The sequence below is a fragment of the Choloepus didactylus genome, chromosome 9 (assembly GCF_015220235.1).
Source record: "Choloepus didactylus isolate mChoDid1 chromosome 9, mChoDid1.pri, whole genome shotgun sequence".
NCBI lineage: Eukaryota > Metazoa > Chordata > Mammalia > Pilosa > Megalonychidae > Choloepus > Choloepus didactylus.
In genome coordinates this window covers 28,410,440-28,437,605 of record NC_051315.1, presented here as the reverse complement: position 1 = coordinate 28,437,605, position 27,166 = coordinate 28,410,440, and the positions used below count along the sequence as shown (strand labels likewise).

The window sequence follows — 27,166 nt, the reverse complement described above, 5'->3', positions numbered from 1 at the left end:
AAACTGTGCTTTCATAACTCCTTGGGAGCACAGATCTTTTTTCTGCCTCCATGTTGTTTTTCCCATGTCATCTTCCTCCCAGCTCCCTCATGTAAAATGCCTTTCCAACTTTTGCCTACTGAGTGGAATTTTACCCAACTTTTGAGGTCTGACGTTAGCACCCCTTCTCAGCAATGCCTTTTCACCCGATAACAGCCTCAGGGATTCTGTGCCATCCACCTTCCAACAAAAAGGATAGCATGCATGTTTATAGCCCATATTATTTAACAATTATGCTTTGTAGTATCTTTCCCAGTTTGAAATTTGTTTACATTTGGCATTTGTATTCTTATTCACATTTAATACCTTTTCCTCCCACATATTGTTTTTACTCTTTATGGGAAGGAACAGTCTTTGGAATTAGGCTCATTTATACAAGTGTGTCTTAATTCATTGATTTGTGTAAACAATACTATTTGAACATCCTTCATATGCCAGAACTGTTCTAGATGCTGAAGAAACAAGTTCCCATCTTTGTGAAGCAAGTTTCAACACTCATGAAACTTAACCTTCTTGTAGAGGATAGAAATAAAAATGTAAAGTCAGATTATTATAGGTAAGGGATTGTATGGGATGGGCAGTTATTGGGGTACAGTTTTAGTTATGATTATCAGAGAAACAGTCTCTAAAATGGAGATATTTGAGGAGGGCTGAATAAAGAGAGGGAGCCAGCCATTTCGATATGTGAGGAAAGAATCTTCCAAGCAGAGAGAGCAGTAATTTCTGAGATAGGAATGAACTTGGGATATTTGAAGTACAGCCAGAAGGTTGGTAGTCCTAGAAGCAAATGAGCAACTCCAGAGAATGGTAGACATGAATGTGGTAAGGTGAGCAGGGAAAGCTCATCCACGGCCCAGAAAGTACCAGCAAAGGCTTTGGATTCTATTCCAGCTTTCAGAGGGGTCACCGGATGGTGTTGGGAAAGAGAGTAGCATGATCTGCTCAAACATGATTTTCATTATTTTAGCACTTTGTAGTTTTTTTAAAAAAAAAAAAAAACTTGTTTCTAAATTATCTTAGACCTGCAGAAAAATTTCAAAATTGGTATAAAGAATTCCCTTATGTCTCTCACTGTACTTGCCCCCATGATAACATCTTACATAACAATAGTATGGGTAACACAGTTTTCATTTTAAAAGAATGATGCTGGCAGCAGTTTATAGAATTGGCTGTAGGAAGGTGCCTTAGGTCAGGTTCTCTAAAGCACAGCATGAGAGGGGACTCCTGTGGAGCTGATTTATGAAGGGAGTGCTGTCCAGAAACATCATGTAAAGGATGGAGAGAAGGAGAAAGAGCCCAGCAATTCTTCTAGGCCTGAGGCAGAGAGTATGTGCCCTGGTGCATAAATCATGTGTCACGCAAGGGGGCAGCCTTCTCCATGCCTCTAGCAATCAGTCAGTGGTTGGCCCTGAGGGGCTGTAACTTCCCAGGAAAGATTGCTCTAGTCAGCTGGGGACAATTTTCTGGAAGAGGGGTGGCGAGGCAGCTATGAGTCTCTAACTTCTAAAGCAGCATTGGGGGGGTGGGTGAACCTGTCTAGTAAAAGAAATCTGGACAGGGTGTCACAGCGTCTTGTAGAGTAGGCCAAGTGAAAGCTGCATGGCTTTTGTATCTCCCATGTACAAGCCAGTCTGCTCTATATTACAGAGAACTTAACAATGAAAATGAAAGTTCCTTTTCTCATAGAGTTTACAACAAGGAAAAAAATAAATAAATGAGGCTTGTACAAGGGTAGTTACATTTTGATGGAATATGAGATTGTTAGGTGTTTTATAGTATCATGGGAGTCCAGAGGCAAGAAAGATTATTTCTAGTACAGGAAAATTATGTGAGAGATTTCATTTGAATAAGTCATTGAAGAATGGGTAGGTCTTTGATAGATGGGCAGATAATCCAGCCTGAGAAAAAAGACAAGTGTTCTTTGGAGTCAAATGCCAGTGGTGTTACATTTCAGGGAGTCACTTATTAGCTAGGAGAGCTCTGAAATTAAATGATTATCTTGAATCTTTGTTTTATCATAATCAAAATCAAGGGATAACAACTAACTTACAGTGTTGCTGTATGTATTGGATGAAAGGGTACTCTGAGCCAGGTGCTGCAGTGTGGGGCGCATGATATCTTCCTAGAATGTCAGGATCTTAAAAGCCAAGTTGTTTACACATGGATTTTTTGAAAATAAAATTTGATATTGTTGTAAATATCTTCAGATTTTCTTTTGGCACTCTTTTATCACCCCTTAAATCAAGAATATGGCAGTATACACCTGCTGGTTATTGCTACCTTAAAAATTTTGGCTTTCCTTTAACATGGAATGTATATAATTTTTTTCTCTATTTCTGGAAACAAAATAACTTTATTTCTATCCCCATGTTTTCTTCCTTAAATATCACATTGATATTATGGTCATTTTTAGTAAGATTTGATTTTCTCCCATTTCTTTTTTTCTCTTTTGAGTTCATAGTTTGGGAAAGAGTGGGAGAACCATGGAAAATTTCAGAGCCCCACAAAAGAGAGATGAATAATTCCCTAAAATGTAATGATGCTCTTGGTATCATGGGAGATGTTAGGAAAATGAGCACATGATTGGTGCCATTATCATGCATCACTGACACTTAGTGAGCCTATGTCTTTATCTTTTTTATGTCTTTCAAATTGTGATCCCATTACGCTTGATTAGACCAAGGATACATTTTATTTTAAAATTTTTTGTACTTCTTCTGACTTAGTTCCAAATATTCATCTTTCTCTGTTCTGATAAGAATGAGTGCCTTGGGATTTGCTTTTTTAAAAATTATTCTTTTCTTTTTACTCTCAGTCCTTTATTAAAGACAAAAAGGAGATCTGAGACTTTAAAGATAGAAATGAATTTCTTCTTTCATATAAACTTGATTCATCTCTATAACAGGAAAAGTTAGTTGATTCCTTTATTAACTTTTTAATTTGAAAGACAACCTTTTTTATTAAAGGGCTTAAGGATAAAATCAAAATCATTGATTTGTGGATCTTTTGTAATATAAATCGCACTCATCTAAAAGCTTTGTTATGTAATTTTTTCTAGATGTGTTGCCATTCAATAACACAGCATGATATGACTAGAACTGATAAAGATGGATACATCTTAGACCAGCCTCGATCAATAATGCAATACATGACCCTTTTAAAACCTTTTTACTGCTGCTGAATCTGAAGACTAATGTTGTTAATTAATTGGAATTAGGCATTCATTGTCTTCTCTTTTTATATGATTAGCAAATTGAATGCATTCTAATTTAAAAGCCATTTTTGTTGGGGACAGCTTCTTGTTGTATCTGCCTCTTTATTGTATTAGATTTTGATAAGGGAGAAAGAAAAGTGTTTTAACCCCTTCTTAGACAATTGCTTTGAAATATAATGGCAGCTGCAGGAAAGTGGATCATTTTATGTTTCATGTTATCTGTAATTATACATAAATAAACAAAAATATAACTCCTAATATGACTCCAAACAGCAAATTAATCATTGAGCAGAAACTAGTAAGTAAGGACCACTTACTTTAATTAAATCGTTGCTCAGAGGGTAGTTGAGCATGGTGCATCTTCATGTTATACTTGAAACGCAATAATTATATTTAGTTTGATTCAATTGGGCTAGATCTACATAGTTAACTGAAGAATTATTCCCCAAAGACTTTGATCATGCTTTTTCAGTACACTGTTAAGTCTTGGTTGAGCTATTTAGGAATACAATTAGCGCAAACTCAAAAAGAGCTTTCATTCAGCTGCCTTGCCATTGAGGTGTAACTCAGTTGTTTAATGAGGATTCTGATAGGGAGATTGTTAATGTTCCGTAGTCAAAGTACTTTAATTGCTTGTACTTTCAAAATATGCAATATGTCATTCTAAAGACCAACAAAGTCACCAAAAATTAATATCTATGGCAGTGAAGATTTATTATAAAATTCATGTGTCATGGATCTTCTTACTCTTCTTTATAGGAAGGGAGACATTGTTTACTTCCTAACATATTTTATATCTTGGTGATATTTTTGCAAGAATATACCAGCTGAACTCCAGTAACATTTATGAAATTAAAAAAATAAAAGAGTAAATTAAATATAAAGGTGTTATTTGTTCATCATTTTTATTGTTCAAAATAGTAAAACACAGGTAATTGCACGTATTTTTGATTCATTGTTATTCACTGGCAGATACCAATGATGACATGAAGGCATCTAGTCTCAAAGCAAATTAAGGAAGAGAGTGAAAAATCTGAGCACCACTAGAACCTTAACTGGGAATTTACTTTTAATTCTTTCCTACTGTATACATCAATTATTTGTTAATTTGAACTTTAGCTCACACAGATGTCTCACAACATGGTGGTCCACTCCATATAGGTGAAAATGTCTTATGATTAAGCCTATGAACCTTTTGTAGTCTAAAACTTGCACTTTCGTGAAGGAATTCAAAATATACCTAATTTATGCAGAATCCTTTTAGACAATGGTTGGATAAGTGATTTAAACAATGAATTCATTTTGTGTATACTATATTCAGAAGATAAAAATTGAAATATCATGGAAAAGTCTGGTAGAAAATTGCCGTAATCAAGAAGCCAGTATTTATAGAAATAGGGGATATTTAGGGTAACTTTTCCTATGTGAAATTTTTGCTAGAGCTTGTTAAACAAATTCTGCATAATTTGAATGTATGTGTTTGCGATAAGAATTGAGTCATTTCAAGTTTCCTGAATTCTACAACAGTTCATAGACTAGCAAATAATTTTGTGAAATTTTCATCCATAAGCAAAAACATAATTTTAAAATAATCCCAGATGAATTTCCATTATTTGTCCACGCATGCCAATTTTACAGGTCTAGCTGTGGATCAGTTTAGTGAACGCATATACTGGGCTGACTTTGAGCTCTCCCTCATTGGCAGTGTTCTCTATGATGGTTCTGATTTAGTCGTCTCTGTCAGCAGCAAACAAGGTCTGTAAAATTCTTTTTGCTGTTTCTTTTTAAATGTTACTGTTATTGAAAATGTAAAGATTCATATGCACATATATGTATACATATAGCAGCTTTATATTCTGGATTGCCTCAAAATTCTTTCTCTTTTCAACTTGTAGTCTTAATATTGATTAAATTTTCGTTCCTACTCAAATTAACAAAGAGACTAGGACAGAAGAACTTCTTGACTCTAGGACAGACATGGTCCATTGTTGCTCAAACTCTGAAAATAAGTTTATCCTCTCACTTCTGTGACTTCCCCATTCAGAGAACACATCAAGTAGTTAAGATTAGCTCCTAGGAAAACTAATTTTTATTTCAAATTGCAGTGATAGCAAACAGGAAATATATGTAGTAAAACAACATAGTTAACAGTTATTGTCATAGGTAATTCATAAGTATACTCCCATTCAAGTGAAAAGGCAGTGTGTCATAATGACAGTTTACCTTCACCACTCATGATCTCAGAATCAACTCTTGCTCTTCTTTTGCTATAGCCGTTTTATCTCCACCTCTCTTCCTGCCCCTTGTTTTCTACTCTCGTTTTCTGGCATCTTCCAGTACCTTATACTCTCCTTGCCTGGCTGTTTCAGTTCTTTCTGCTGAATCTAATTTATTCCCTTCTTTTTTCTTTCCTTTCCCTACTTCAGCCTCTTCCCTTATTTACTACAAATTGGTTATAATATGCACTTGAAATTTCTATGTTTTCATATTGTGTTTATTGCATGTAGCTTGGCTTTCTGTTTTTTAATGAAAGCAGGGAAGCTAAAAGAATAATAGTTAAATTGCACTTCCATTGTGCTTTTGCCTCAAGTGTATGATTTTGTACAGTGAGCCTCTGTAGAAAAAAAGTATCTACACATTTTTTTATATTTTATAAAAATATATAAATTTTTTTTTATATTTTAGTTTAAGTATACATTTTACCATTTCATGAAACATTGAAGAAAAATATATAAACTTAAAAGTCATTTACTGATAATTAGTAAAATATAAATGTGGTCATTTTACTTCTTACAAAGTCAATACCAAGTTAGAGTAATTAAATGTGAGAAATGATGGTCACTATTATTTTTAGCCAATCTGATCATATGTGTGATTGCCATTTGCCATTTTTCCTTTACCCCATTTATAAAACAGACAGCAGTAATGTCAAATATTTTTTTGAATTTTACTCTTATAATCAACTGCTTGATAAACCAGTCATGCAGACAACCTAATTTGAGCATTAATTTTATCCAAAACATGAATTGAGAGTTTTGAACTGCCGATTTTGGACTGTGGATATGTTTGGCCCATAGGCTTTTGTTTGTCAGCTCAACAACAAGGAACATTATTCTGCATATAATAAGCCTCTAGTAAATGATTTGTAAAATGAAGATGATTAAAGCAATGATGGAAATGTTTTTTCTAATATATTCTGAGTGAGACGTTTAGTATCTCACATATTCCCACCACAAAGAAATTAACTCTAACAAATTTATAGCTAATGTTAAAAATATTCATATTCTGAGGTTTTTAAAACAACAGAAATAATATTTTTAATATGACCTTGGGCAAATTTAGATAATTTCCTCAAATCTAAGTATGTACACTACAGCTTTTATATTTTCTCCTTTTTAAAATTCTAGGCTTGTTGCATCCACATAGGATTGATGTTTTTGAAGATTACATATATGGAGCAGGACCTAAAAATGGTGTATTTCGTGTGCAAAAATTTGGCCACGGTTTAGTAGAGTACCTAGCTTTAGATATTGATAAAACAAAAGGTGCTTTGATATCTCATCGTTATAAACAACTAGACTGTAAGTATAATATTTTATAAAGGTGTATCTATAGGTAAATTTTCTTTCTTATACCTACAAAAATAATTGTTTTAATATCTTAAGTAGTTCAAGGTCTTAACCTCTCTGCATTAAGTAACTTTAATATTGTTATTACCAAATTACCAAAGTCAAGGTTTAGATAATGCAAAAGTTTCTGTTTCTGCCATTAACAGATATAAAGTTTCAGCATTTGGTAATGTTTTCTTGGAATTAGAATTGTCCTTGTTGTTAAAAAAGTCTCTTATTCCACTTTTTTAAAAAGGCAATGAGTCTATTCAAACCAAAAAAGTGAGGAAATTCATTAGCCACTTTTACTCTTATTCTTAATAACCTAGCACCTGTCATGCCATTAATATTATATCCTAAAAATCACCCAAGGGAAGCTCTTCCCAAAGTTTTCTTTGATCTATTTTTATTATTGTTACTTTTCCCTATAGAAAAGAGTGAGTAAATAATTGAGGTAATTATCTTGAGAAAATATGTTTCAAATACTATCATCAAACTAAGAAAAAAGTAACTGCAAGTCTAATGATCTTTGTGTGTTTACCCTTCAAGAAACTGTTTAAGGTTTATTTATAGATAGTCCTCATGGCAAATAAAAAGAGATTTTTACCTCATTTGGTGCAATTATCTGGAGAAATGAGTGATGTTTGTTCAAATTAGTTTTGGAAATTGGAATGGTACATCCTCCCAAACTTCCTGAAATTCTATCAGATGTTTGCAGCTCTTTGCCAATGGTGTGATGTTTGCGGTTCACAGGTTCATATACTTTCAACTAATTTGTTCATTTAAAAAAAATTTTTCCCTGGTCCTGACTTGCGTACTTCAATTTGCTTCCATCAAACTCTTGATTGATTTAATTAAAAATGTTTATCTTTGAAACCAACCAACTTAACTTCTCAAGAATTTAGGGGTCCCCTTTCTAACTCTCCACACACGTTTCATTTAGGGGCTCTCAAGGCATGTTCTTAAGCATTGTGTTAGGGATCATTGAAACTTTTGAATCAGGCCAAAGTCATCCCTGTGGTAGAATGTTTAATGGAATATTGTATTCTGCTGACCATCCTGAGAAAATTGATTTATTTATTACATAATATGGAATTTTTTTCAGAAATTTAAAAAATCAGAGATTTTGATTCTTTCCTTATCTCTGTTTCTAAGATAGAAGCAGTAAAATATCAGAACACCTCCCATACTCTAATCTGCTTGATTCATATTCACTTTCATAGTTTCATATTGCTACTTTCATAAAAATAAATAAATAAACCCTGCCCTGAAAATAATAGTTTTTTGAGTAGCAAGTATTTCAGAAATAAACCACTTTTGCAGTCATCAGTTCAGCTACCTAGGTGCCATGTAACTTTCCTTCTGATGAAAGTATCTCTGCTTCTACCCAATGAACCTAGGGAGAGCCATGAAGCAGCTATGACTGCATAGAATGCTAATGGGATAGACAAAAATAAATATAGCACACACTTACCCACACATACAAACTCCTACCTGATGGAAAGGAAATTGCATTAAACATGTTTTGTTTTTTTTTTTTTAGAGGAAAAAAACCCATATCTTTATGTTTTGTGACTAGTAGGAGGAAGTTGCTTCTGTATGTTAGAACACAGCCCTAAAAAGACCTAAAATGAAACTTGGATCTCTGAGAACTTAAGATTGCTTTAAATAGCTCAGACTGCACTTCGGAACCTCAGACAAATGCTACTGCCAAAAACCAATTAGTCACAAGCAAACATGACAAAGTGTAGATTTGAAAAATTCTTCTCCCTTGTAGGAAAGGCAAATTAAGTCAAATTTTCTATTTATGATGGGGGGTTGGGGGAGCAATTTGAAATCAGGTACTTCCATTAGAAATTTGATGTAATTTCTTTTCAACATTGCTGACTCATCATTTCACCTTATTGAATTTTATGTTTTCAAAACTTGTATTGATACTCACAACAGATTTTTAATTTTTCTTTTGTTTTGTTTTTAATCAGTGCCCAATCCATGCCTGGATTTAGCATGTGAATTCCTCTGCTTGCTGAATCCTTCTGGGGCCACCTGTGTATGCCCAGAAGGAAAGTATTTGATTAATGGCACCTGCAATGATGACAACCTGTTAGGTGGGTATACTTCATTATTATAGAAATAACAAATTAATCTTTGAAAAACATTTTCACAACAATTGAAACAAATGTATCTACTTAATCATCAATTTAGCTGCCTTGATAGCCATGGTTCTTTTTTTAATGCAATTTTATTGAAATATATTCATACACCGTATAATCCATCCAAGGTGGATCCGTCAGTGGCTCACAGTGTCATCCTATAGTTGTGCATTCATCACCACAATCAATTTTAGAACATTTTCATTACTCCAAACAATACAAGTAAAAAAGAACACCCAAAACATCCCATACCCCTTGTCTCCCCATTATTTTTTGTCTTTATTATTTATAATAAAATGAGTATTTATATTTCTTACTCGTCTGCCCATACACTGGATAAAGGGAGTGTCAGTCACAAGGTTTTCACAATCACATGATCATAGGATAAAAGCTATATAGCTATATAATCATCATTAAGGATCAAGGCTACTGGATTGCAGTTCAGCAGTTTCAGGAATTTCCTTCTAGCTATTCTAATTCACTAGAAACTAAAAAGAAGTATCTGTATACTACATGAGAATAGGTGCCAGAATGACCTCTTGACTCTATTTGAAATCTCTTAGCCATTGAAATTCTTTATTTTGTTTCATTTCTCTTCCCCCTTTTGGTCAAGAAAGCTTTCTCAATTCCATAATGCCAGGGCCAGGCTCATCCCTGGGAGTCATGTCCCACATTTCCAGGGAGACTTCTACCCCCGGAAGTCATGTACCACGTAGCAGGAAGGATAGTGAGTTAATGCAGGCTTGGCTTAGAGAGAGAGGCCATGTTTAGGCAATGAAAGAGGTTCTCTGGAGGTGCCTCTTAGGTATAGTTATAAGAAGGCTTAACCTCTTCTTTGCAGAAATAAGTTTCATAAAGGCAAGCCCAAAGATTGAAGGCTTGGCTTAATCAACTGGGAGTCTCCAATGCTTAAGAGAATATCAGGAATTCCCCAGCTGGGGGAGTTTAATATTTCCACTTTTTTCTCAAGTCCCTCAAGGGGAATTTGCAAATACTTTTTTAAATTTTCTTCCCAAAATACTCTGGAATGTATTGGGGCATTACATTAACCTGCACAGAATAACAAGATCTCATTCCCTATTCTAGGATCCATGTAATTGTGTTGTTTAAATTGTCAATGGTTCTTGAATGCCTGGAAAACTATCCTTCTAGTGCAGTTGAAGACTTCCTATCAATTCATTCTACATATTTTCTTACAGAGCAACATTGAGCACTTCACATACATTCAACAATAGATTAAGAACTTTGAAGTCATGAACAGAATCAGAAGACATTTGTTTTAATGCTCTTGTATCAGAGAAGACAATGATATTTTTGAGGATGCCATTCTGTTATTAAATTAAACCTAATCTAGATATCCATTTATACATTCAAAAATTTTATATTAAAAACCTATTGCATGACAGGCACTAATTAAGAAATGAAGGGTACAGTGGTAAAAAAAGAATGACAAAGTTCATTCTCTCATGGTGTTTACGTGTTAGAAGTGAGGTTTGGAACAAACAATAAAATATCTGAGATGTCATTTCAGATGCTGATAAGTGCTAAGTAGCAAAAACAAAATTAGTGTAATGGAAAAAGGAAAGAAGTGATGTCTCTTGGATATCCAAGTAGACTGACATATTCAAGACGTTAGTCATAATGGAAAAAAATGCTCTTAAAAGAAAAGAAAATCATGACTTATTAACACAGTGGTCTAAAATCCCTTGAGGATCCACAGCAAGCATTTTCCAATGAGATTTAAACTTAGGGTCTTTTCATAGTAGTTTCCTACCTTTAGTATTTCTCGCTGTTAGAATGAATTCCTCACGTGAATACTGAGTCATTGCCCTCAGTCAGCTTCTCTGCCTCCATGTCCAGTTCTCATTGTTCCTAGCTGGGAGTTACATGCCATTTGAAGACTTACTCTTTCACTTAATATATATTCTTTAAGCCATCTATATGCAAAACTGAAGAGGTTTTCCTTCCCAAAGATGAAGTGATGAATGGCATGAACACCAATAAATAGAAAGTAAATAATGTTACAAGCCACTGAAGAGACAGGGATAAACCTGGATGAGGATCCGATTATCCAGTTAAAGGATCAGTTAGAACTTTCTGTGGGATACAATCCTAGAACCAGTAATGAAAAGACAGACTGGACTTAGATTAAATGGTAATGAGAGGGGGGGGGGGATTGAAAAAGAAGAAACTAAAAAGTTATGGAAACATGAAACATAGAGAAAACAAAGATCTATTTCAGCTAGTGTGCAAGATATGTGAAGGGCTGTTCTGGGTGATAAGGTTGGAAAGTTCTTGAGAGGGAGCTAAGTATGAGCCATAATAGGTATCGCAGATGGGTATTTTATTGCCAAAGCGTTATCCAAAGGGGCTAGTGTCATTAGCACTAAGATATACCCCTCCCTTTTACCAAGACGTTTCCTAACCCAAATAGCTACGGTCTAAATAAGATGGCAAAAGAAGACAATTAAGGGACCATTATTAAATATTATCAGGTACAATTTTTTTTCACTTGCTGCTGTGACATGGTCCTGGAGGTAACTATATAGGACCACAAATTTTACTTAACCTCTCAGAAACATATTTCTAAAATGTCAACAGCTCCTTCCTTTGTATAGTCCCACACTATACACCTAACCAGTGCTGTCACAGGTAACTTCTACATGCCATGTCCGCTTATAGTACTGTTTGGGTAGGAGATCCATCTGGGGGGTAGATCAGGATTAAGCACAGAAATACAGCACCAATGCGATCAATGTGACTTTTGCACTGGCTTGGATGGTATACGTGTTTTTTAATGGTCAAATTTCAGAGAGTATTTTTTTTTCTTTATAACTAGATATCACTTTCTATTCTATTTTCCTGTTTGCTTAGTCCAAATTGTTTATCTCACAAACCAAATCCAACAAATATGTTGGAAGTATATGGCTGAAGTAGAGCTCCATATTAGGCCAGCATCCACCACTTAAGATTTTTGGACTTGGACTTTTTATTTGTCTTCCCCTAGTCTCAGTTTCCTCTGTGTATACTTGGATTAACAGTAAATATTACTACCTCTATTGCTACTGCTAAACATTTTGCAGGCTTTTGAGCAAAATGTATTTCTAAATGTATATGTTATCTCATTTAATTCTTGCAAGAAACAATGATACTATACTGTAATTGTTCCTGTTTTACTGATAAGAAAACTGAAGCATGGAGAGGCGCAGTGAATTGTCAAAGGTTGCTTAGTAAGTGATGGTACCCACAATGAGCCTGGGCAATCCACATTTTTAACCATGTGGTTAAAAACCATGGACCCCAGTACATCCATATGATTCACATTATCCATTTTCAGATGCATTATAAGGATTAGAAATGACAGACCTAAAGTGCCTAGCACAATGCCTCATGAAAAGTAGACACACAGCTCTGTAAAATAAATCCATCACCATGAAGTGGGTAAGAAAATGAGACTAATTTTTGCTGCATTAATTCACCAAACTATATAGATTTGAGGGAACTTGATTGCCTAAATGCAAACTTAGTCCAAAATCAAAAACTTTTGTTAAGAGATTTCAGTTCTACTATTTAAACCCTGCTTGAAAGGCAGGATTCCAGAAACCTCCTCAAAGCTCATTCTTATAATTTAAAGGAAAATCGTAAATTTAATCAGAGTTAAAAAATATTCGCATTGGCCTCTGCACATTTGGGCCTTGGTAATGGACAATTTGGTACTTAAGTGGCTTTTATAATTATTGATTGGTGTAGATAAATGCCAATTAATTTTTCCTAACATTAACATTTGATACAGCCATGTTTTTCAGCTCATTGTAATTACTTTCCTTTCTCTAGTTGCTATTGTTAAATGATGAGCACACTGAATATTTTTAATCTTCATGTAAGATATTTGAAATTCAAATGCTACTAATTCTTGGGGAAGTGTTCACCTGCTCTTTCCTAGAGTTGATTGTAATTGCTGGAGGTTGTCTTCTGGGGGGTGTTAGTTAGTGATAAAAGCAACCTTCCTTTTCATTATAGAACTATTACCGTAGTTTTTGGAAGAATGTAACTTCGCTTTTATTTCAGTGTTGTACTTTTAAATTTCTGGTGCCTAATGAGGCATGTTATAGAAATGCACATGCTCCAACATGTAGGGGTTTTGCATATCTAAATGGTTTACTTAGAACAACTACTGGTGAAAATAAGTCCTCCCTTAAGGTTACCATGATCATAATGTCTTAACCATTTATCTTCACTGTTTATATTCACAGCCCCTATTAGGATATTTCATGCTGAATGAGTTAGAAATGTTTTGGTAAATTTTAAATTATGCTAGTGTATTTCCACTCTAGATATTTCTTGAGAGTTCACTTTCTATATTCAACTATTTACTGGAGATTCACACTTACACTTGTATAGGTGTCTCCAATTTAATAATTCCAAAGCTAAATCACCCTTCCAGTTTCAATTGCCTTTGTGTTCCACAATTCATTTTCCTCATCAGATACTGAAGGATAAGCCTTAACTTTTCCTTATCCCTTTTATACAACACCAATGTGAATTTTACCTCCTGGTTACCTTTAGGATATATCCATATTTATCCATCCCGCATTACTCTATTTCAGGCCATCATGCTCTGTAGCCTGGATATTTTAACAGTCTCCTGCTTTTAGTCTATCCCTTGCCAATACATTTATTCTCAGACTTTTAGAACTTTTCAAAGACCCCACATTGCTTTGGAGGTTAAGTCCAAAATCCAAGTATCTTCTCTGAAACCTAGGTTATCTCTTCAAACTCACAAATATCTTCCCATTTCCTTTCTTCTCACTCTTTAATCCTGGTCCAATCTTTCAATACCTCTAATGCTCACCCCCTGGGCATTCACTGATTTCATTCCACTTGAGCTATTCTCTCAGTGCACATTGTGGGCACTCAGTAAATAATGCAGAGCAAAAAATTTACTGGGTTATTTTATCGAACAAGTGCCTGAATTTCCTGTTGAAATCCAGCTGTACATTTTGAACACCTGCTTTCAGTTTTTCATCTTTCTGCTAATGTGAAGCTGGGAGTCAGATTCTTTTTTGTATGGAGACATGTATAATGTACACTTAGTTCTTAACATTTAGGGAGTTTCTAGTTTTAAATTTTTCTTTAAAATTTATTTCACCTGCTTTCCACAAATCTATGAGTTAAGTAATACATTAAAGCCCTTTTAAAGATAAAAAAGAGAAAAAACTTGTAGACAAATTGTATGCCTAATAAGTGGCAAAACTAGGACCTAAACATGGGCCTCATTATGCCAACTGTCATTATACTATATATACTATCTCATGAAAGAGGTTTTTGCATTAAAAATGCAAGCTTTAGTAGTGCCAACCTGAAGCCTACCTACATAGCAAAGTATCTGAGGCAAGTCTCAGATTTGTATGGCACTATCGACAGTCTTTATTTATGGCAATGGAAATGAAAATTGAATCACAAAGCTCTTGTGATCATTGCACTAATGTATTCAAGTCTCTTTTATATAAGGACAATGTGTCTTGAATAAAGAATGAAAAGCTACTTAAATTATATGTAATTTCACAATACAAATATAGGCATGGCTTCAGCAGAAGGCATATTGTAGAAAAGAATGCCTCTTACAAGATTCTCAATCATTTTTGTTTTGTTGGATAATGTGTCCTGCTTTAAATAGAGCAGCATTTCTAAAGGAGCAAGGCCCCTTCATCACACAGAGCAAAATAACCTGGAAAATGGTTCTAAACCAATCTTTATATAAATGAGACTCACCAAGTTGTTAAAAATAATTCTGCTACCCCAAAGATTGACCTTCCTTTCTTGTTTTCAGACTAAATGCCATTAATTAGACAGATCATGCTTAATAGTTTAGAACGAATATTTATATACAAATTTTTCTGATACAGTTCTATCACCGTCTTGTACCAAGTATAAATGACTTTAACTTGGGAGGTTTATATATAGTTAATAAAGACTGATATCAAATAGTATCTCTGTCTTCATATAAACATTTCCCTATACACTAAATTCAACTCATATACTATAAATAAATCTTACATATTTCATTTCACTTTAATATCAATTGCTCCTAAAAAATATAGGGCATATTTGCCTATATTGTAAAGAAAATGCCATGGTTAGAAAATATTTTATTTTTACAAAGTTTCAGTTAGTTTTTATTGTTAACATTTATAAGAAATAGTTAATAATATCTTAAGTCTAAAGAATAATAAAAGATTGTTTAATATTTGCATTCACTGTTCAATAACTGGGCTTTATTTCTCTGTTTTCAGATAGTATTTCATTTTCTATGTTAGGGTAGTTACTTTAGGAATTTTTAAGAAAACCTAAGGTCTTAGTATTTAAATATTTATGTTTATTTCAATTATTCTTATTCAACCATCCACTGAATGGCTTCTTAATTTGTACATTTATTCTCATAAGCAGATGATCCATGCAAATTAACTTGTGAAAATGGAGGACGATGCATTTTAAATGAGAAGGGTGATTTGAGATGTCATTGCTGGCCTAGTTATTCAGGAGAAAGATGTGAAGTCAACCACTGTAGCAACTACTGTCAAAATGGAGGAACTTGCATACCATCTGCTCTGGGTAAATATTTAAGTGTCATATATTCAATCATTTGCATTTTTCCTTACATGTTAAAAATATAAGGAAATATTTAATGTTACACTTATAATTCCTGATACCTTAGGATAATTTAGAGTATGTTAACACAAATTAAATTTAATAATAAGCTCAATGTAATCAGTTACACTTATTCTAAATTCAAATCACAAAATTTAAACAATTGTAATGATCATTACCAATTGTTGAGCATGTACTATATGAAAGGGCTGAGTGCTTACAGGTATTCTGACCCTAGTTTAGGATTATTAAATAGAGCCAGTTTTACAAGGGTGATATATTTGACTCCAAAGTCTGTGCTCTTTATTGCAAAATTAGTTTCTCAAATTGCTACAAATCAATTGTTATTGAATATTAGGTTCATTTTAATTGTGAATAAACTGTACTAGTACATCAGATAGCACTTTAATTCCCATTTAAAATTATAACTACTCTGTTGGCATTGTGACGTAATATATAATGTGCTTTGGAAATATCAGGTTACAGCATGTTAGGATACCCTTGAGTTTATTATTAATTTATGCAATAGCCATGTTTCCCAAGTGTTCTCTATGGCACATAAGTGAATATTGAAACTTATTTTCTTGCTAGCTTATATTAATTTAAAATATGTTCCCATGGGAAAAAAAATTAACTCAATGTATAATAAAACTCTAATTTGCAAATTCCAATATTAGGTGCAAGAGATATTATATGCCTATTAGAGTGCAATCTTTGCAGATTTAATTCTACTACAATAAATGCAAATTTAGTTAGTCTAATGGAAAATCAATCCATATGATCTTTGTAACCCCTACATGGTTAATTTCTATCTTACTGGGAGTTCTCACTGCTTCTATTGCTTATGTTATTCTTTGAAGTATTTAGCATAATACTAATGGTAAGAACCACATGAAGACACTTTTTCAAGGGAGTTCAAAGGAATCAAGCTGTTTCTGATTTGCATTCAAGTAGTAGAAGTATTACTGTTTCTTTAAGTTTGATGGTTTTATGTCTATAACAGTTTTGACTTAGGAGTAATTGATAATTAAGGTATTCTGTCTACTTAACAGCATTCTGAAAAAATATCATCAGATTGATTAAAATCAAAAAGGCACTAGGAATTTTAATGCATTCTTTTATCTGCTTAAGGGGAACCAGTCCATAAGGTAGAGTGTTTTCTACTGCTAGAGAAATTGTAGCACTGGGTCCTTTATTGAACAAGCAAATGAGAATCCATATTGAATGAATGTGTACTAAATGTATATGAACTGTATCTGTATTCTAGCCACACAGATACTATTTCCGTTACGGAAGAAGCTTTTCTTAGACCAAGTGAGATGTCTAGAGTTTTTATTATTTAATTGTTAACCTAATTCTCTGAGTAAGATAATGAAATTGTTGGGGCATAATCAGATGATTTACTTTTTTTCTTTAGAAAGATTCAGGCAGGCTAAACAGTTTGGCATACCAAACTGTGGTTATCTATTCAAGCTGCAATGGGATCCACAAAGAAAAATCACCATGAAACACTGAATTTGCTGTCCTCTTTGTGGATTCTGAATTGTATATAGACGCAGCAGAACGTTTAATATTTCGTTCAAATCATTTATCCAGACCTTGATGCATTCTTAAGATCTGTAATATATAAACTTTTGTCTATTTGCTAATGTTATTAGATCTTAATTTATGTAAATATTTCAAGAAAATTATATTTTAAATTAGTAATGTAAATGAGTCATGTGAATTCAACATGAGATATTGTCATGCAGTTTGTTGCCTTATAACATCTAATAATGAATGATAATATATCCAATTAAGATATTTAGAAAGCATTTTTCACTTTTAAATATGTAGTTTTATAAAAATGTTGTTTGGTGTTATAGACTGTAGAACCTCATTATCTCACACAAATGTTAATTTGTTAAACAAATCCCAGTGGGCAATTCATGGATTTATTCGTTGTTGGTTTACTTATAGTTAAGCCTTTTGGCAAATTCCTTGTGGACACTATAAAACTAGGGTTTGGGGGCAACTTTAATTAAAATTTATAAGTTTATGACAGTTGTAGAGAACTGAAATAACTGAACAAAGGAAATGTCACCAGTTAATTAAAAGTACACATCTGAGAGGCATAATTAAATTTTTACTTGTAGGAAAGTGTTTTTTCTCATTCCTTAAGGGTTTTTTAAGATAATGAACAGTAAGAATAAATTATATGAGGTATATATTCATGTAGGAAGGTACCACAAAATGAAATATTTCAACATACTGACTATTATCAACAAGGGTCCATACAATTCATTTCAATGACCTGCCCATAAGAGTATATATTTAAGATATAGTTTGCATTGGACAAAACAGTATGAAATCAGAATAAACCACATTATTCAGTCATTCTATTACAGAAAATAAAGAATAATTTATGAAAGTTTTGAACAGCTTGGATATCAAGACATTTATGTAATTAATTATATTTTCAATTAAATCTTTAGTTTTATTTATCTTTCTTCTCTAAAGAATGTTCATACTGTTTGGTATTCTCTTTATGCTTGAAGGTTTGTTCATTAGACTTTTAATATTAATATCAAAAAGAATCAGTGGGTTAGGAAGAATGGAGCAAGAGGGTTTATAAATTTGCAACAATTTTCCCAAATACTCACTTTTAGTCCTAAAGTTTGGGGTTATGCATAAGGGAAGGCAGATACAAATTTGTAATGTTTGAAAACATATAAAAACATTACATGTAAAAACATAGGTGAAGAGGTGACAGTACAATTTTGTAAAGTGAGCCATACATTTGTATTGCTTTAAGTGAGTAAGCAGGAAGGAAGAAGTTCTCGTTGTAGCACTCTATGCCACCACATCTATGGATTTCGGCAGTGAAAGAGCTGCTTCCCAGAAATAAGGAAGGAGGTTGGAAAAGAGCCATATATAGAAAGGAAAAAAAAATCTAAGTCTCTGTAAGAGAAAGTTTCCTTATCATAATGGAACTAGATGGAATTTTTCTTCTCACTCATTCGAGATCTTTCAGTCCATGCAACTGCTGCAATTCGGATTGCAGATTTGCTCAAAGGCAAATTAAGATAAGAACTTTTGGACACCCTCAGAACATCATGGTAGAGGACATACATACTGACGTCCTTCAAGTCATGGATTTACCTAGGATATAAAGTCCACAATCAACTACTTAACATCTTGATAAAGGTGAACATACATTTCAATTGCCATCTTTGCTCTCTGTTAACTTTTTATTTAAATGAGAGCCATTTTTAATTTAAATTAAGCTTGGTTCCCTAGTTCCCTTAACATAGATATTGAGTATATTTAGGAATTGCTAAAAGTTGGATATTTGTCCTTACTTGTTTTGTAAGAATCTGTAAGAGTGAAAACATAAAAGAGCATATAATTTAATAACTAAGTGATATTTGAATATTTAATTGTGACAAAGCAAGTAGGAAAAAAAACAGAAATAATAGTAAGCAAATGGTAGACCTCTCACATACACATAAGCATATATAAAAGAAGAGGAAGGAGGGAAAAAAAGGAGGAGGAAGGTTTGGTGGTGGTAGAAGAGTCAGTTCTCAGTCAGACATGGATGAAACCAACATTCTCAAGTCAGTACCAGAAGAAAACTTAAATAGGTATAAGTCTTGCAGCAAGAAATTTGGAAATACTCAGGAAGAATTAAAGAGCCTCAACATCCTTTGACCAAATAATGTCACATTTAGAATTATATCCCAAGGATAATATAATCGTTAAGAAGCACAAAATTTAGAAGTGAGAATGTTCAATATAGTGTTATTTATAATATTGTAAAATGGGAGATAAAAACCTGATATGAAATAATAAATATACAAAATTTAGCATATCTAAAAGATGGATATTATATGATAAACACAACCATAATTTTTAGAATATTTAATAAACAGAAAATTATTCACATTGTATTTTAAAGCTAAAAAAATAAGAAATAAAGTTGCTTATATAAGCCCAACATTGTAAAAATGCATACTTAAAAAGTTTATGTAAGGAAATAGATCCTTGTTTATACTTCTGTATTTTTTAAATGTCCCCAAATTAACATGTATTATTTTTACAATTAGAAATTAAAATAATAATAATTATTATTTTCAGGATCATAATAGTTAATATGTATTGGATGCTTACTAAGTGCCAGACACTGTTCTCTAGCCTTGAATCTCCCCAACAAACCTGTGGGAGAATGAAAGTAGGATTCTTTCCAATTCTGCTGCTGGCTGAATGACTCACAGTTATTGATTCATTTGGACCATATGGTGAGAGCAGTACTAAATCTTTCAGTATAGGCTCTCTAGGCTAACATAATAAGCTTGAGTTGGCTGACTTGTATTCACAGAAAATACAAAAAAAAGTTTCCGTTTTATTTCCACGCTGCCTACCAAAAATGAACTTTCCAGAAGTATAAATAGATTATGACCTATAATTTGAAATATGTCAGAATATATTAAGTAGTACCTTTGGAAAGAGCTAGATAAAGCCCAGAGTTCTTTCTTCCCTTTGTCAGGTTTTGCTGAATAGTTCGCTGTAATCTTTGTGATACTTACGACAGCCCAACAGCTCTAGTGAACTTGCTGAAATTATGTGTAAATGGGCACTCACTTTCAGTTCAGGAAAACATAATACTAAGTGGAAAAGTAGAATGTCAGATCTCTTTATCAAAAAGACTAGCAATTTTTTTAAAGCATTCAGAACTTATTATTTGAGTCTAAGTCAGAAGTGAACACAGATTTCACAAAGGAGAGTAATCTTATGGGCAAAAGGTTAAGAGAGAGACTTTCTTTCCGATTCCAATCTTGTAAATAACTGAATGATGTTGCAGTGATTTGTCTCTCGGTTGTTGTTGTTGTTGTTTTTTAATGTTTTTCTGTATAAAGGGACAAGAACGTTGCTTTGTCCAAATACAAAAATTGTTGTGATAAACAGCATGTCACTTTTAGATAGCATTTACATAGAAAAACATTAAATGTAAATATTTGTAAACATTCTCTGCAGTCTAAATGTCAATTAAATACCACTATTACTTAGAATCAATGCATTTATCAGACTCTGTGAACTAAATAATGACTATAGACACACAAGACTAATTAGATAGAAGGCGCCATGACCATGGACAAAAATTTAAGAGCACTAGACTGATTCAAACAGTACTCAATTAAACAGCCTAAGCAGTTTGGTTCACATAAACATAAAGAAAATGAACATGAATTCAAATAAAGTGCTTAACAAAAGTGCATACTAATGATGCTCAGTAGCATGTATCTACCTCAGAGATAACAAGCATAGTTACTGCCTCATAAGAGGGTCAGATGAAATTATTTTTGTTGGCATTCCTTTGTAGCAATCAACCAAATATTTTCAAGCATTGTGTTCTTAATGGAAAAAGAAATCATAGTTTATTTTTCCAAATTTGAGCTGAAAGGCTATTTTGCCTACTTATGTCATAAAATATTGATCAAATCATACTGATGAACAGCATTTTTATAATCATCTTAAGATTAATTTGTTAAATAAATCTAGCTCTAAAAGATAGACACTTATCATTATACAGCAAACTATTGAAAAAGGCCAATACCATACACCTTTAAATAGTGAAATGAAAGCATATTCATTTTGAGAAAATGGGTGTTGATAGTGATTGATATATTACTTTACTAAAAGCTAGAACCCAGTTAATTTTACTCTAAAATTATTAGCAAATAAGTAGTGACTGCTATATTGAATATATGCTATATAGCATCTTGGAAATTTTATAAGCAGAAATATTTTTATCATTATTATAGCTACTGTCATATTTTGAATGCTTAACAAATGCCAAGAACATTGTTAAATCGCCTACGCATACTATCTTATTTAATTCTTATCATTCTATGATGTTTACATTGTGGCATTTTTCAGATGTGACTAGTGTAGTTAAGTGATAAGACCAGCAACTGATAACCTAGATTTTTCCAAAGTCAGCGCTCTCAGACATTACCCATTATCACTGAAAATCAGCAGTATCACATTGTCTGCCATATCACAGAAATAGCTAACTATGACATAAAACTGACATATAGTTAAATAGGTCCATTTATCTAGAGAAAAACTGTAACCAAATCATGTAAATTTAAGACAGTATTCAGGGACTAATGCAGTTACTTATCCAGATAATAGAAACAGTCTATTGTATTATGTACTGAAAATACATTATTTTGAACTGGTATATATGATTTGACTATGGGCATGTTATGTCCAAATAACAAATATGAAAAAAAACAAACAAACAAAAGAAAACATGAATCAGGAGTACCATGTGGAGTTTCTTAGCCAAAGCATATGCACTCAATCAGGTGTAAATAATAACCTATGCATTGAGAATTTTGTCTAATAACAATAATAAAACTACCAATTACTGAGCACTTGCTATGTGGCAAATACTGTGCCACATGGTTTGCTAACATATGGTAGGAATTACTATTACCATTTTACAGAAATGGAAAGTGAGATGCAGAGAGGAAATCTAAGCTTTCTAAAGTCACACAATTAATAAATGTCAAACAATATTAAACAATATTTCCGACCCAGATCTGCCTGATACTAAAATCAAATTGTTTAAGCACCGCACAAAACTTCAATTTCTACTGAATATCAATTATGATTATTTTAGAATTAGCAATTTTTACTGCAGCTGTGATTTTGGTATGTAAGAGGCATATAAGATGAATGGAATTTACAAAATACTGTAGGTTCAATGACATTTCCATTTTTCTTGTTTTCTTATGAGCAATACAATCTTTAATTATGTCAATGTGTACTTCTTAATGATATTGATTATTGATGATTGATGATTAGGGGCTTTTTTGTGTCTTCGCTATATTTGGCATTAGCTATTCTTGGTTATCCAGTTAAATTACAAGTTTATTAATGTATTCTGTGATATGAAAATTTGCCGTAAACACTTAAGAAGATATATGCAGTCAATTTCCATTTATCTATGAACAGAAGCCACATAAATAAATTAAACTAAGCTCCATTTATTGTATTTAGATGTCTAGCAAGGCACTATGCAAATTAATGGTGTGAAACTTAAATATGGTGTAGACCTTGCACTTGTAGAACCTACAGTCTAATGAAAATATAAGATATGCCACTGACGATGATATTTATGAGAAGAATTTTCTCTTTTCGGGTGGTGGGGGGTGGTGGTGGTGGTGAGAGAAGTTGATGAGCCAACCATGTTGCCTGATAGACCTGCAAGAAAACATACAACAAAGAGTGAAAAATGCATGTCTGAAGTTTAGGAATGAGAATGAGCCCAGAGTCAGAAAATTAGGACTAAAGCAATCAGATAGAAAGACGATACCAAAGCCATGAAATTGGATAAAATCTCACTGGAAAAAAAGTTTGGAAGAACATATTTTGAGAGCCTGAAAGAGGAAGAATAAAGGCAATAGTAAAAGAGCAGTCAGAAAAAAAGGTAGAGAAATCAATAATGCTAATATCTTAGAAGCTAAGTGGAAATGGAGTTTGCAAGTTGAGGTTTTTAGTAAATGTTTTTAAACTGTAAAGAGAATTTGAGGAAGATGATCAAGAAGAAATTATTGGTTTTAGTGATTAAGAGATTAGAAGTAAGCTTTGTGAAAGTACAGAAATATACAGTAAGGAGAACACCACACACTTATTTGTTTTTCAACCTTTCTTACCATCAGGGAATAAGAATTGATTTATATGAGCAATACATACATATTGAAGGATTTGGCCTCTCTTTTGAGAACAAAAAGAGAAATAACAGATAAGAAACATTATTTTATGTATTAAAAATTTTTGAAAACTGTAAACTCAGTGAGGAATTGGAATATAACTTTATGATCAAAGATTTTACTTTGTCATATATTGATAGAATTAAAAGCAATGAGTATCAGTTTCTTTTGGAGATGCTCAGAGGTGTACTGAAATTTGACTCAGCCAATATAGGTTTACTTTTTTGTAGAGTATATTCTCTCCCCTCCCCTCCCCTCCCCTCTCTCTTTTCCCCACACCCTTTTCCCCCCACCCCCTCCCCTCTTTTCTCTCTTTCTGTAGGTAAGAGTGTCTTCTCTCCTTTTAAAAGGTAGATTAAGCATGTTTAGAAGTTAAAGAAAGAAGGACCCATGCTTCAAAGTGGTAATGCTTGAAAATGTAGACGTTGAGTGCATGGCTGATGGAGAATTCCTTCTCTACCCTGTCACTGTCACAAAAATAAATTAAAATTAAATTTTATCTTAAATAAATAATGGAACAAATATGTAATTTAATACAATTTTCAAAATCATTTGCTTGAAGTATCACAGTGCTTTTGTAGACACAGTCGCCGAGTGAGCTTGCCTATAAGTGGCCTTCACTCAGCAACAATCAGAGCTAACGCATAACTGAGTGTTTTCTATGTGACTGGTTTGGTTAGAAATGCTTTGAATGTATTATCCCATTCATGCTACAATGACTCTACATAAACCCCATGAGGTAGGTACTATTATTGTTTCCTTTACACACAAGGAAACAAGCAGAGACTCACACAGCCAGTAATTGGCACAGATAGACCGTGAACGCCAGCAGTCTGACAACCTACAATCTTAATGCCTGAACTACAGGTGCTATAAAAACTAGACTGACGAGAGTCGGGAAGCCGTTCCTCCTCCTCTTTCCTCAGGTCAACTGATGCTGTTTCTGATTGCGTGATCTTGTAGGCTGTCAACTCCCCAGCTCCCTGGATGCAATGCTGCTATAAATTAGTCATCATAACAGTGCTATTTCCTTTTCAAATGTCAAAATCAAATTCTGCTACCTAAAAAATCTTTATAAATGAATCCAGTGAAACTTGTTAGGATGCACCCAGAGAGATTCTTGAAAAGATTAGATGGAACCCATTATAAAATTCCGCAACAGATGGTTCATTTCCCAACAGCACACAAAAGATCCTCTGTATCTCTGCAAGGTTGCAAGTTAGATAATGTTCCCCTGAATATGAAGATTTCTACGTGTCAAAAAGAAATGTCTTCAAAGGAAGAGAAACACGAGCCTTCTGAAAATAATTTAGCTGGAATCTAAATAATGTGAGACATATGCTAGCTAGGACACAACCTGGTCACTTTGCTGTGATCTCTCAGTAACTGGGATGTAGGGATTTTCAGGTACCTCAGCAGGTTGCGTTTGTATCTTTCAAACCTCTATTACTTTACTCATTTTCAACTCAATTTTTTTAAAGGAAATTTAAAAAAACAGAACATAATATAGAGAAAAACATAAATCTACAGTGCTTAAGCCCTACTTTCATCTGACTTTTTCTCTGATTGTTCTAACAAACGTTGAGTTCTCCTGTACTTTCTGCACTGTTTGTTTCACATTTAGCTTTTGAATTGCTGTCTCCGTGTCCTATTTCGCTCTAAGTCGTTCAGGGTTCTCATTCAAAGAAGAGGCATTACTTCTTGTGTTCTGGCTTTCATTTTTCTGTGTAACTGTGTAACTGGCTTTTGTTTTTCTCTGTAACAATTATTTTATCTATCCTCTTCATCATCTGTGACTATTCATTCTTGTGTCTTTCTTTTCACCCATTACATTCCAGGGAAGATAATTTGTTTCTATGTAACCAACAACTAGAAAAATCATTACCATTATAAGACAAATATCTAGATAAAATTAGTAAGTGATTTTCTGGCAACAGAAAATATGAGGTTACTCAGCTTTAAATGCCCATAAAATTGACCTTATTTCACAATTGCTTAATAGGCATTTATCTGCCTTTTACAAATAATAAGTTTTAAAGCAGTGCTACTTACGATTAAAAAAATATTACTTTTTTCATTTAGAGCAACAGTTTCTAGCATTTTAAAACTATGTAGTTCCCTTTCAAAGCAAATTGCATGTTAAATAAAAATGTGGAGCCTCAATTTATTCATTCTCCTGAAATGCAGGTGGGTTTTATTTGGAGGGATTTCATTCCCTTAACCATAAGAATGCTTTTCAGAAAAGAATGTACAGTTGTCCTTCAACGTAGAACCTTTGTTTGACAATAGAGAGAAATATATATATCACTTTCACACTTCAATTTTTAGTAAGTCTTGCACTTGTCAATTTCTTTGACCATTCTAATTATGCTTCCATGTTTACAGTGGTGAGAAAGAGATGGTATGGGTATTCTTTAATGCTAGCCAACTGAGAGACATTTCCTTAGTCCTAGTTAATTAAGGTCAAAAACTTTTTCTTATTTCCTTTCATGTTTGTATACATTTTTAATTAAATTCAGTTTTATTGAGATATATTCACATACCATACAATCATTGTTTGTATACATTTTTACAATCTGTAAACCTCACTGTTTCCCCATACAAATGATAACCACTAGTTTTGTTTTGTTTTTCCTCTTTTCTCCCATAGAGCTTGTTTCATACTCGGTTTTCTATTCTGCCTGTGGCAGGCTGGGCAGTTAGAAAGACTCATTCCTATACAATGGTTAACTGGGTTATGTTAAAAATGCCTTAAAGGATTGTTCACCGTTCACTGTGATGTTGCTTACCACAGCACAAATAGAGAAAAATATCCAAAGACGAGTCATCAGATTTGCTATTGTGTGTTCACATTTATCTTCTAAATAATCTTACAGTTTGCTATATCATAGTAAGACTATAAATGATATTTCTGTACCATGAATAAAAATATCAAAGTGAGATTAAATAGGACTTTGTAAGTCTTATGTATAAGCCCAGTAGGGTATTTAAATCAAACCAATAACTACTAATGCTAATAAGCCTAATATTTATATCTCGCATGCCTAATTTAAACTTATTAAAATATTTATTTATAATTAGTTTAAATTCATGCTTTATGTAGTTTCAGCAGTGGTCAGTGGATGATGATGGAAACTTGGGAAATATGATTGTCTATATTTTCTATTCCAATGGACAATACAACCTGCATTACCCTAACGACAAGAGCAAAAATAATGGGAAAAGCAAAGTGGACATGAAAAAGTCCAAAGAATAATATAATAGCTCATAAAGTGTTTGTCACTTATTTTATCTGATGTGAACCTTAGTTATCTTCTATCTAAGCTTCATTGTATATATGGGAAAACAGAGGCCCAGAGGTCATGAACTGTCCGAGGTCACAGGTTAAATAGTAGACAAACCTTGACCAGAATCCTGACTTCCTGATTCTTATCCAATAACATTTCCATGCATAAACCATTTCAGTCTAATAATTCCCTTGTTTATTATCTTTATTTTTCCAATAGGGAGACCCGCCTGCAACTGTGCCCTGGGGTTCACTGGACCGAACTGTGGTAAGACGGTCTGTGAGGATGTTTGTCAAAACGGAGGCACCTGCAGCGTGACTGTTGGGAACCAGCCTTACTGCCACTGCCAGCCTGAGTACACTGGAGACAGATGTCAGTTCTGTAAGTGACGGCAACACCAGCAGCCAGTTCTGCTGCACGTGTTGATGTTTGTATTAAGTGATTGTCTTATTACCTG

The 27,166-nt window shown here is 33.3% G+C and overlaps 1 protein-coding gene across 4 annotated transcripts in view; it reads left to right on the top strand.

Annotated features, from left to right (window-relative positions):
• LRP1B (LDL receptor related protein 1B) overlaps nt 1-27,166 on the top strand; it is a 1,893,223-nt gene that overhangs the window by 1,775,977 nt on the left and 90,080 nt on the right. For all 4 annotated transcript variants that reach the window (XM_037849262.1, XM_037849261.1, XM_037849260.1 and 1 more), the window contains 5 exons: nt 4,892-5,008; nt 6,661-6,834; nt 8,844-8,969; nt 15,462-15,626; nt 26,929-27,090. In XM_037849262.1, the coding sequence (XP_037705190.1) occupies nt 4,892-5,008; nt 6,661-6,834; nt 8,844-8,969; nt 15,462-15,626; nt 26,929-27,090 (744 nt within the window). The remainder of the gene's footprint in view (nt 1-4,891; nt 5,009-6,660; nt 6,835-8,843; nt 8,970-15,461; nt 15,627-26,928; nt 27,091-27,166) is intronic.